The sequence below is a fragment of the Oreochromis aureus genome, linkage group 4 (genome assembly GCF_013358895.1).
Source record: "Oreochromis aureus strain Israel breed Guangdong linkage group 4, ZZ_aureus, whole genome shotgun sequence".
NCBI lineage: Eukaryota > Metazoa > Chordata > Actinopteri > Cichliformes > Cichlidae > Oreochromis > Oreochromis aureus.
In genome coordinates, this window is record NC_052945.1 from 18,872,400 (window position 1) to 18,885,212 (window position 12,813).

At 42.9% G+C, this 12,813-nt stretch overlaps 1 protein-coding gene across 2 annotated transcripts in view; it reads left to right on the forward strand.

Annotated features, from left to right (window-relative positions):
- LOC116336510 (septin-9-like) overlaps nt 1-12,813 on the forward strand; it is a 97,644-nt gene that overhangs the window by 14,564 nt on the left and 70,267 nt on the right. For both annotated transcript variants that reach the window (XM_039610679.1, XM_039610680.1), the window contains exon 2: nt 12,171-12,233. In XM_039610679.1, the coding sequence (XP_039466613.1) occupies nt 12,171-12,233 (63 nt within the window). The remainder of the gene's footprint in view (nt 1-12,170; nt 12,234-12,813) is intronic.

The following is a 12,813-nucleotide window of genomic DNA, read 5'->3' on the forward strand; positions in this document are numbered from 1 at the left end:
TGGGACCAAGAAGCAGAGTTGCAGTCTTACACGCCTCTCTGCAGCTTCTCTCCTCCTGCTACCCCCAAAAACCCATCTCCACTGAGACCGTGTCAGCTCCCAAACAGACAAAACAAACTAAAAACCAGCAAAAAACAATTTAAACATAAAAAAATCAAAAGAAAGAACAATACAGTATCCACATCTGAACCAAAGAGTAAAACATTGTGGATTATTAAATATTAGGCGCTCTCCTCCAAGTCTGTTAGTACATGACTTAATAATTGATCAACAAATCGATTTACTCTGCCTTACAGAAACCTGGTTGCAGTCGGATGATGATTATGTTAGTTAAAATGAATCAACACCCCGAGTAATTCTAACTACCAGAAATCGCAAAGCACAGGCGGAGGGGGCGGTGTGGCAGCAATTTTCACACCAGCCTATTAATTAACGAAAGACCAAGACAGACTTTTAATTCATTTGAAAGCCTGATGCTTAGCCTCGTCCACCCCAGCTGTAAAACTCAGAAACCAGTCTTACTTGTTATCATCTATCGTCCACCTGGGCCTTACAGAGTTTCTGTCTGATTTCTCAGACTTTTTATCTGATTTAGTGCTCAGCTCAGATAAAATAATTATTGTGGGTGATTTTAACATCCATGTAGATGCTAAAATGACAGCCTCAACATGGCATTTAATCTGTTATTAGACTCAATTGGCTTCTCTCAAAATGTAAAAGAACCCACCCACCACTTTTATCACACTCTAGATCTTGTTTTAACATATGAAATAGAAACTGAACATTTAACAGTGTTTCCTGAAAACCCTCTGCCGTCTGATCATTTCCTGATAACATGTACATTTACAGTAATTGATTACACAGCAGTAAAGGCCCTGGTGTGGTGCCTATGGGTCTAGCTAGGCCCTGGTGCGGTGCAGATGGCCTCAGAAAACAGCACAGGCCCTGGTTGAGGCTCAGTTGGTTTATGCTAGCAGCACAGGCCCTGGTGTGGTGCAGACAACTTCTGGTAGTAGCAGAGGAGAAAAACCAAAACAAAAAAAACAACCCAAAATTCAAAGCAGACATTCAACAAGGAGACATGCTGCTGCCCTCTTGGAATTCAGAGTCGAGACTGAGCCTGATGATCATACTGAATCACATGACAGCGGCAGGAATCTCTAAGTTCAACTGCAGATTGCAGATGCAATTATATTAATGCAGATTAATATAAACTCTTCAAGGGTCAAAATCTGCACACACATCATTCTGCTTAGTGAAGGTCAGACAATTTGTGCATTGATTTTGAGAAGTAAGACTCATTAAATAACAGTAATATAATTACACAAATGTTGAAACTTTATATTTTGAGACATTTTGTCAACAACAAAAACCCCAAGATGTGCAGGCACTAATAACTGAATCTAAAGACCTTCATTTTTGTCAAGATTTGCCTGATTTAACTGTTGTTACCCTTGCTTAAGCCCCAAGAAGGGTATAACCTGGGTCAAATGTGTTATTGTGTCTGACACACCTACAAAATGAGGACTCGCAGAGTGGCGTCACTATAACCTGGGTCAAATGTGTTATTGTGTCTGACACACCTACAAAATGAGGACTCACAGAGTGGCGTCACTGAAAGTGTGTTAAAAGTGTGTTTTGTTCCAAAACTGGCCAGTAGGCGGCGAAACTGAAAGTGAGCAAAACGCTAAACACACTTAAACACACTTTTTCATAAAATTGTGATATTTCAGGACATTCGAGATTTTTGGTTTGGGAGCATGTTGGGGGCCTCTAGAACACTTTAGAAGGCTCGGAAAAATGAGCACCTCAAAAATGTCCTCATTTTTCCGAGCGTCCTCATTTTGTGAGTGTGTTATCATAAAATTGTCCTCAGATGTCACGAAAACAAGTACACACACACACACACACACACACACACACACACACACACACGAATCCTGTCTCTCTTAGCAGTGGCTCAGTCCAATGTACACAACCCTATCCCGCGGAATGCCAGCTTTCCCGGCTCCTCTTCCCCGAGCCTTTGTGCGATGGAGCATCCAATGGTTTTCCATTGGAGCCAAGCACATGTCGGGTCATGCCGCCTCTCCTCCTCCTCTTCCTCTGTGTGTGTGTGTGTGTGTGTGTGTGTGTTCTCTCTCTTCTTGTCTCTCTTTCTTTGTCTGCCATGTGATGTGCGCGGAGCTGTCACATTCTTTGTCAGAGCTTCCACTCGTGGAACGGTCTAATAACAAAGCGTGTTTGTAAGTCTGACATGTGTGAAAGGCCTTCCTCACAAATGCGTAGCGGTGTTTAGACAAGCACCAGAGATGTGGATAGGTGACTCCGAGAGAGGAAGGTGGACTCGTGTGTCAGCTTATGTGTGTGTGTATATTTTGTGTGTCTACAAATACCCTTGTAGACACACAAACAAGTACAACGTGTATCTGGCTCATCTGAAGACTGACATTAACAGTGTAGAAATGTGTGCGTGTTCCTGTGTCTGTGTTCCGTCATGCAACCCCGCACAGCTGAACCCCGCTCCTGGAGCCAATCCCTGGCTTGTACACCACTCCCTCAATTTGTCTGGATCAATGAGTAACCTGCATGAATAACAGCCCACTTCAGCACACACACACTTCAAATTCCACTCCTCTCACCTGTGTGACAAAACCCTCACTCCCCGCTGCATTACAGCTTTTAGCCTGTTTACACTGGAGAGTCAGCCGGGCTTTGATTCAGAGCCTAAAGCTATTGTTTGATGGCAGCTTGAAAGTCGAGCTATAAACTGTGTTGAGACGTATTCGCCCTGTCATCTAGCAGAGCGTGCCGCCGATGGTCTAACCCTCAATTTGGAAGCCTGTGGATAATGGAGAGATAAGGTATTGGGATATGTGGACATGCATGTACAGTACTCTGCGTTCTGTCATTATGGCCACCTCCATCTTTGTGTTTTTCAGAAGCAGAAGCAGACAAAATGATCATATCTATGCTTTACTGAGACCTGCTGATTAGTCAGCTGTGAAAATACTCACCAAAACTAGAGCGTAGACTTCCTCCTATTAAAAGTAACTGCAAGGAAAGTCAAGACAATTTGATTTAAAATCCTCTGAAAGGGGCGATTAGCACTCATTAGCACCTCACAGGTAGAAGATCCAGGGTTTGGATCTAGTTGGGGGCTTTTCTGCCTGGTTGTTCTCCCCAGGTGGTCTGGTTTCCTCCCACAGCCTAAAAATGTTGTTAACTGGTGGTTCTAAATTGACCATAGGTGCCAAAGTGTGAATGATTATGTGTGTGTGTGTGTGTTAGCCCTGTGATAGACTGGCATCCTGTCCAGTACGTACAGTGCGTCTCGCCCCATGACAGCTCAGATAGCCTCCAGCCCACCATGTGACCCCGAATTGAATAAACAGAAGAGGATGGATGGATGATCCAAAAGGCAACAGCACCATAAACACTGTGGAGACTGTGGGTTACAGTGGGTTATGCAAATTAGCCTCAGGTAGTCCAAAAGTGGAAGAATTAGTGCTAGAGACTTGTAGCTTTTTATCTTTAGTTTTATGTGAATTTGAACTGTTGCTAATTTTGCACTTCATGTGGCTTTATATTTTGGCCTTGGAGGTTCTCACGGGTTAATACACATACTCTGGACCACAACCTGACCATAACCACAAATACAAAGGGTGGTGACTACAGGAAGCACACTTTGTATTTGACATAGATAAAGGCCTTATTAAACAAGGGTGCGGACCTGTAGCATCTCTGTCCTGTGTGACTCTATGGAGGTTTAGCAACCTGGAGACTGATAAACATGTATGTAGTAAATAGGCCACAGCAGTGTGTTATTAATAAAGACTTCCGTGTGAAGTCACAGGAGACCTATACTTACTATGCCTTGTCTCTGCACTGTGCATGGTCCTCCCCTCTCAGGCGCATAGAGCCTGCTCTGAAGTGTCCACTCTGCTTTGTGTTTATCATCTGCAGCCAAGAATGCAGCTCTGTGATGCTGTGCTGCTGCTGGGGGTGTCAACTGATACAACAGACCGCCTGTACTGTAGGCCCGAGGCCAGGAGTGAGCCTGTAAAAAGATAATGGCAGGCTCGGAGACATTCTGATGTGTGGAGTAACATGTGCGCCGACATCTAGAGACAGGTATTAGAGTGATAAAGTGCAGACACTCGCATACATTTGTTTAGATTTCAGATTTTTACTGCACTGTTATCTGGCTAACATGCAGACCTGAAGAAAAACAAAACCCATAAGGGGGAGTGGGGAAAGCATGCTGTTCAGTAGCCCATGCAACAGATAGCAGCTCCTCTGCTTGGCAGGAACAGCCCTGTCCTGTCATGACATGAATAAATATTTTATTGCAAGTAGCAATCAGTTTAAGTGTTAGTGACTCATATCTGTTCGCAGAGCCTATTAGGGTGGCAAAGCCCTCGTGAATTAGCCAGATAATGCATGTTAAATGCATGCGAGCTCTGCTGTCTGTACAAAGTCTTGCTCTTATTGAAAATCAGTTTCCGGGACAACCGCTCTGTATAACATGGCTCCAAGAGGATTTCATCTGCTTTTTATTTTCTGTTTCAGTTTATCAGCTTCGTTTTAGTCGATGAGGCTCTTTTCTTTTTTAACGTGACCTGTTGCTTGCGCACACACCTGAGCAAGCACATGCGCTGGCCACATGATGCTTAATGCTTCAGCGTTAAGGTGGAGTGGCTGTGTTTGTTTAGTTCCTGAAGAACTTAAGTCCCTCATACAAATTAGAAAATCCCAGCAAACATGCGGACGCTGAGGCCCTTAAAACTTTCCTCCTTCTCCCCGTCATTCTCACATTTCTGAAGAATCACGTCTGTGCAGCCAGTCACTCACTGAGCTGTTCGCCTGTGACACGTATTTCCTGGGGGAGGCTTTAGCTCATAAAGCAACCTGCTTTATGCTTTTAACAGCCCCGGAAGAAGGAAGGCTGATGCTTATCTACCACACTGGTATTATTTTATGGACTGCGTGAGTTTGCTGTCTAGAGCACATTTTGATATGATTTAATGCCGACTTGTGTGTGTGGCATTGTGTGGAGTACAGAGAGGCTTTTGTGTGTTGGGCAACACGGTGTTGCTTTTCAATGAATGGAGTGAGTGAAGAAGAAGGTTGGGAAAAGGTGTTGCCTTGGGCGCCACCAGAACAGCGGCCATTCATTTGGGTTCCAGTTTAGGGTCACGGCTAATGTTTCCCCCAAATTATAAAGGTGTCCGCACGTGCGTGTTGAGTTTACCGGTGTGTGGGCAGACCTGCAGCCGGGTAAAGGTCTTACCTGGGCTGTAAAAACAATCTTGAAAAATGGACGTGGAGCCATTCAGTCAGCTTTGCTCTTTCATCCACTCCCAGCTCTTTCACAGGCAGAGTTGTGAAACACTGTTTGCAGCATCGTAATGAGGGCCATAAAACACAGTGGAACAGATGGCTGAGCAGAGAGACACAGGGGGGAGGAAGGAGGGCTTAGTGAGCTTAACCTTCTTTGACATCATAATTTAAATTAAAAAAAGAAAAGATGATGTTCATTCATGTAGTGTCAAATTCTCCAGTGGATCCTCCAGTAATGGATCCAGGTCTGCAAACACACCACAGTGAAAATCTTTATTTGCTGTGTACACAGTACAGGGCAGTGCAGGTACACTGGTATTCTTGTGTCTGTCAGACTCAGTCATTGTGATCATAAACCGGTAGTAAATGAAGCAATGAACATGATACACCTGCATATACAGCGTAATTCACTCGCTGGATCCTTTATTAGGTTCAGCTGATTGTTAATGCACGTATCGAACGAGGGAGTCATGTGGCAGAAACTCGATGCTTTTAGTCTTGTAGGATTTGGCAACACGAACTTCAAACTGAGCATCAGAATGGGAAAGAAATGTGATTTAAGTGACTCTAAATGTGGCACAGTTGTTGGTGCCAGATGAGCTGGTCTGAGTCTTTTAGAAACTGCTGATGTACTGGGATTTCCCCACACTGCCATTTTTTAGATTTGGTCCAAGAAAGGGAAAATATCCAGTGAGCAGCAGTTCCCTGGGTGAAAAATGACTTGTTGAGGTCAGAGGTCACAGGAGAATGGCCAGACTGCTTAAACTGCTTTGAGCTGACAGGAAGACAACAGTAACTCAAATAAATCCTTGTTACAATCGAGGTATGCAGAAAAGCATCTCTGAATGCACAACAAAGCTTAGAAGCAGATGTGACACAGCAGCGGAAGACCACACCGAGTGCCGCTCCTGTCAGCTAACAAGAAACTGAGACACAGAATTTAGCATAAACAAATGAAGGCATGGATCCACCCTGCCTTGTAACAACGTTTCAGCTTGCCAGTGGTGTAATTGTGTGGAGAATATTTGCTTGGCACACTTTGGGTTCCTTAGTACCATCTGAGCATTGTTTAAACATCGCAGCCCACCCGAGTATTGCTGTTGCTGACTATGCCCATGCCTTTATGACCACAGTGTTTCCATCTTTGATATCTACTTTAAGCAGGATAACGCACCACGTCACAAAGCTCAGATCATCTCAAACTGCCTTCTTTAACACGACAATGAGTTCACCGTACTAAATATCTGAGGAATGTTTGGCGGACCCAGTTGGATCTGTGCCACGAAGGATTAAGGCAGCTCGGTGAACAAAGGTAAAACAGGGTCCAACCCTGTGCCAACAAGGTGTACCTAATAAAGTGGCTGGCATTAAGCAGACGTGAATCTGGTTGAACTCTGATACTCTGTAAAATCATAATCAGACAGTGTCAGTGTTTGGTTTATATGAGTGCAAATATCAATAGGTGAAAGTTTGGTATCATGTCACAGAACGAATTTATAATTTCCTGTTCCAAGCAACAGTGATAATTAATTGTTCAGGAACTGCTCTGCAGCTGTTTTTAGTAAAGTGACTAAAGACACGTCTTGCATCAGACTGTTGATAAATCAAACCACTAAAGGAAACAGTGAAGTCAAAGAAGCACAGGATGGGGGGAAAAGGGGAGGGGAAGAATGAAGGAAGTCAAAGATCCGTCCCCTCCTCTGTCCTCCTGCACAAATATCAATACAGCCTCCTCCGCACAGCCTCCTTAAGCAAACACTAAAATCTCAGGTCCCGGCATTAATTATAGCCTACGTTTAGTAAATCCCTCTACCCGGTCTCTACGTAGGCCGTCTTTCGTGTGTGACTGCATGCGATCGCTCTTGTGTTTCAAGTATGTTGAAGTGCTGCACCCTCTCCTCTGTTATTTACTCTTCTCCAGTCATTTGACACCATTAACCAATCAGTTGAAACATTTGTCCAAGCATAGCCGTGCACTTTACTGGTCATGCTTAAAACGCCACCTGGCACGAACGCACACACGGCTCGGCTAAACGCTGCGTTTTGACATCAGTCACTTTACTGCGAACTCACAAGCACAGACAGATTTGTCAATGTGCAAACATTGTGCAAACATTCTTATATATGCACTGTGCGTGCGCTGACCTCCTTTGCGCACAGTATCATTTGCAAATATGATGTCAGATGATTAAAACTCGCCTTCAAAGGTGAAAAAAGATGCATGTCAATGTATACTTTTATGTTTGCGGCCTCAGACAAGACTGTGCAGGAGGACAAACAGATTCAGCACACAGACACTTTTGTGCTAGTGTAGAAGTAAACTTGGCAGGTGTCCCTCTTGTTCTTTGTATTGCTGTATGTCTGTCAGTACTTTGCCCTTACTTTAAACTACACTGAATTTTATCACCTTTATGCGAAATGCCAGCATTTCAAAGCACTTCATCCTGCTTTTTTTTTTTGCATCTTCTGTGCCGCTTTACTTTGTTGCGATGATATGCATTGCTCGCTCCATTTGAAGGAGAGGTTCAGTTGCAAGGGTGTGTATGTGCATCCAAGAATAAATAAGTACAGACATGTTTTTTAGCTCCGAGGCTTGATAGACTTGACTCCACAAACCTGAAGCTCTGTGCACACACTAGCATAGCAGACCGATGGGGTCATGACATGAAAAGTTGCTGATTAATGATTCACACTCACAGCAAATGGTCAGCCGGAGTTCCCGTTTGGTGATTTAAAGAGTAAGACTTCCTCCCTGAATCAACATTGGACGCTCAAGTAGCACTGCTTACATCGACCTTAGCTCAATATTGACTGTAAAACAGTTTAAATCAATTCTGAAATGCTTATAATAATCTATGCTAAACCTGGGCTTTTTCTGGTCTGACTGGGGGTGGGGGGAATCAAACTGGGACACTAGGAGGAGGAGATAAAAGTTCAAAATTGAATTCCTAAATAAAAGGCAAAGGAGCAGAGAGTCAGCAAGGCTGAATCCAACCATGAGAAAACCAAAAGTACACTGGAAAAAAAAACTTACTGAGAACTGGGACAAGTGTGCACAGAAAAACATGAGAAAACTGCTTAACTACAAGACAATCGAACAACTAAAAGTCTCTGGTGTGTGTATATACTGTAACTGGTTTGCTGGTTAGACACCAATGTGGCAGAAGTCTGACAGGACAGCAGAACAATGGGTGGGGGCAGGACTAAATGTGTGGGCGTAAGGCAATAAAAGTAAAACAAAGATTGATGAAATCTCAACCTGAGGGAGGGTACACCCTGGATAGGTCGCCAGTCTGTTGGTGCATGTCTTTGGACTGTGGGAGGAAGCCTGAGTACCCGGAGAGAACATGCAATTCCACACAGAAAGGTCCTGACCTGTGAGTCAAACAGTGCTCCCCACCGCACCAGCGTGCTATCTGTAGCCTAATGATTTGTTCTAAATGATACAATTCTGCTCTAATGTATCTGCAGACGGCAACATTTATGCCAACAAAGCAGTCATATTGTTTTCGTTACTCCCATCCACATTATCATCAGGCTAATTAAAACTCAGATATTTTTCATGTGACGCACAAAAACAAAAGGTTTAAAATACAATAAGTTTGTTATTCAGAAGCAGAGGAAAGCAAATGCTACATGCTGATGATGCTGGGCTGCATCATCACTTCCTGCATTTACTCTCCTCATTGTGAGGAATGACTTCAAACGCTCCATCGCACCTTCTCGCCTTCTGCTACATGTGCGCACTCGCGTATTACAAAAGCTTTACTCATGTATTCCAGTCATATACCCGCCACACTCACTACCTCTCCCTCGGGCCAGCCGTCTTTGTGTTCATCAGTGACAGCAGAGGAGGCAAAACCGCTATGCTGGCTGGCAGCGTTAGAAGAAAACGAAGCCCATGTTGTGCACTAATTTGTGGAAGGAAGTATTTCTAAGAATTAAAAACAGGATGGGACGACTGAATCATCATCCACCGGATGAACTACCTCATCTGATCTGCGTTAAGCGAGGCAACGCAGGCGACGTCTAGAAGCTTAAGGGAAGTGGAGACGAGAGTGTGGTTGATCAGAGAAAGATGCAGCATCTTGTTTCCATGCCACTGCATGACCCAGGAGGACAAGACTTTATCATCATGCTATTCTCACTGTAACCACAATTATTCTTTATTATGCTTTATTATGTATTGTTTGCATGAAGCAAATGAGAAACCACAGCCAAAGCTTTAAACATGGTTAACACGAGTCTGCAGTCACTGAGATTCTATTTAAACCTATGAGCGCTCTGAGATTAAATCTGACTACACATGAAGTTAAAGATGATGTGGTTTTAGTGAGTGAAGCAAACACTGGTGGATGATCTTGATTAAAGAAACGCTCAGTGACCTGATCTCAGTGTGTTTGACATGCTAAAGATAAAAAAACAGAAGGCAGGAAGACCCACAAATAGCAGCTGAATACATCTGCAATAAACATCACAGTGGAGGAAATGCACGTTTTCTTATGTATCTTGGTTTAGGCAGTCTAAAGGGATTCTTAAGCTTATCTGTAATTGTTAAAGTAATCTTTAGCAATGTTTCTTTCAATTTTTTCAGAGGAAGGGGGTTTTGGGGTTTTTTTGTTTGTTTGTTATGTGACCTATATATATATATGACTCATTCAACATAAAAAGGTACCAGAAAATGCCAAAGATGATACAGTTTTAGAAGCGTAATTTAGTGTCTTTCATAAAGAGCTATTAGCTGAAAACTGGGCATGGGTCTGAAAGGTGTGTAGTTTGTCTTTTAAAATAATTAAATATTGAGGAAGTTGGATGAGTGGAGGACAAAAGAAGTAGGTGGAGGCTCTGTCATGATTTGGGTCACAACTGATGGAATTATGAATGCAAAAAAGTACCATCACATTTTGATGCAGCATGTATTACCATCTGCAAAGTACAGCTTCATTTTAAAACATAACAATGACTCCAAACACACAATAGAACGCTATCAGTCATAAACGGGTCCAGACCTCAACTTTCACTATACAAACTCTGTTTTTGCCTTATTTCCTGTATTTCCATGCATGATTGCACATATTTCAATAAGTAACTGCACCTACTTCCTATTTTCCTTCCTGAATATCAGGACATTAGTACTGTGTATAGGACTAAAAGCTTTACATTTGAGCCCCTAAAGTTTTGGGCTGTGTATAAAAATGGCCATAACTCATCTGTGATTAATGCAACAATTGTTTTTAATGCCTTAAATAAAAGCTGAGAGTCTGCATATCCATTATTGACTCATAAGGTCCATAGGCATTTGATGTTACTGTAATACAAACGCATTTTGGTACACAGCAGTCAAAGATGGGTGCCGCATTCACTTATGAGATCTTTTAGAAAACTCCATTGCCGTTTATTTAACCAAAACATTCAGTCTGAAAATGTTACACATGCTTTTAAGTGATGAATAAAACTATTTTTAAATATTAATCTCACATATAATCCATTTACTCTCTACGTCATTCTTCCTTTGACTGGCTGAAGTCACTTGTTAGTCATGTGCATTAAAGAAAATAATCACCCCTGTTCCTGTAGTGGAGCTGAATCACCTGTTTGAACAGAAAACAGCTGTGTTCTTGTTTAGCTCAGTACACCACTAGCAATTGCTGGTGATTCAGCAGCACTGAACACACACACACACACACACACACACACACACACTGGAGTCGATCAATGAGAGATTATCTTCAGCGTTCCACCAGAGTAACACAGCGGACCGTCTGCCAAGAGGAAGCAACATTCCTCTGATTCTTAAAACAACCACCGTCATGTAGAACAAGACTGTTGACACTGAGATCTCTCTTAGATAAACATGAATGGGGATGAATAACCTTTTATTTTCCAGAAAATAAGCATACGGGACCCCGGGGAGAACACTTAACGGGATCAGGAGACCATAACTTTCAGATCTTTCCACACTTTCATCAGCTCCGATTTATACTTTCAGCTGCTGTTCTAATTTAACCATTGAGGTTTGCTTTGTTTCTGCCTTTTTTCTTTTCCCTCTCTGGCTTTACTAAATTTAAACAAACTGCTTCTACCCACCTGCCAAAGCATCATACATTCACTCCATCAGCACAATTTTACTCTATTCATGCGCAAACAAAACATGCGACAGGCCGCATGTAGTAGAATTGTCACACTGTGCCGTTACTCTCTACTCTGTCATGCACTTTCTCCTAACTGCAGCTTTGGTCTTCTGGGTTTACTTCATCCACACAATTATAAAACCAGAAACAAACGACAAACTAATTTAAAAAAAAAAAGAGCCTGGCTTTTTTTCTCTGTGGTCGGACAATAATAGCAGTCTTTCAAACTTTTGGTTTACTTTGTTTTTCCAAATAGCAACTGCAGATTATTTTGGCCTCATGAAGAATGTGAAGTAATGCTTTTCCATTTGGTGCCCGTCTTTTCAAAACGCCACTGAACTGGCAGCAGGTGTTCCTCGCCGGGAAAAGCGAATCCGCTCGAATGTGTCATTTTGGATTTGGCCATTAAAAGGAAACGCTGGCAAAGGCGAGCTAAATGGCAGACTTTCCCTGGTAATTTGCCGTTTTTGAAGAATAGGGGCAAACTGCATAACCAGACCTGCCACCGAGGATGCTTATTATTTCACAGCGTAACCCTAAACTGTGGTTTTGTGCAGACTTTATTGTATGTTTGCTCGTACTCCATAACTGTGGTCGAGAATTATGAGTAATGCAATATTTCTTTCCTAATGCTGACTACATTCCAGATGAGGAGATTTCACTCATTTGCCCTTCTTTCCTTGTCACAATCCACAGCACGAACCTCCAGCGGTCGAGTGAGGAGAACAGAGAGAGAGGCCTCCGGCATCACCAGCCCCAGTAAGTAGACTCCACCGCTCCAGTGTCCACACATACAAAATATCCAAGCTTTTAAACTAAACCAAAATAAGGTAAAGATTCCCACAGGGTACCTTGCATTTCTCCTAGGTATACTTGCACACAGCGTTTGCAGAGTTTGCTGCAGTTGATCTGTGGATTTAGCCTCTCTTCGGGTAATCCCAGAGATGTGATCTCTGTGGCATCTGTTGCAACATCTTTTATTCTTCTCATCACTGAGTCATAAAAAGACTAGCTGCATGTTCAGAGCTGTGAAAGGACCGTGTGGACTGATCACACCCCTCCCTGCTGCTAATGAGTCACGGACAAGACAAAATCTAAACACCGAGAGCCTAAAAAGTTTTGCACAATTTGGTACATTCATCTCCAAGAGGTGTAATGGATTGTTATCTGTCTCTTGTGGGCAGAGGTAGACGCAAAACTGTTTTTTTTCCGCTTCGATAAATTGCTCTCTATTACTGTGAAGTGCTGTGTAAGCCAGCGTCGATGACCATCAGCTGAGGAAGGTGCGAACACTGCGTGTTTCCTGTACCGATAACGGCTAATAGTCAGTAAATAGCAG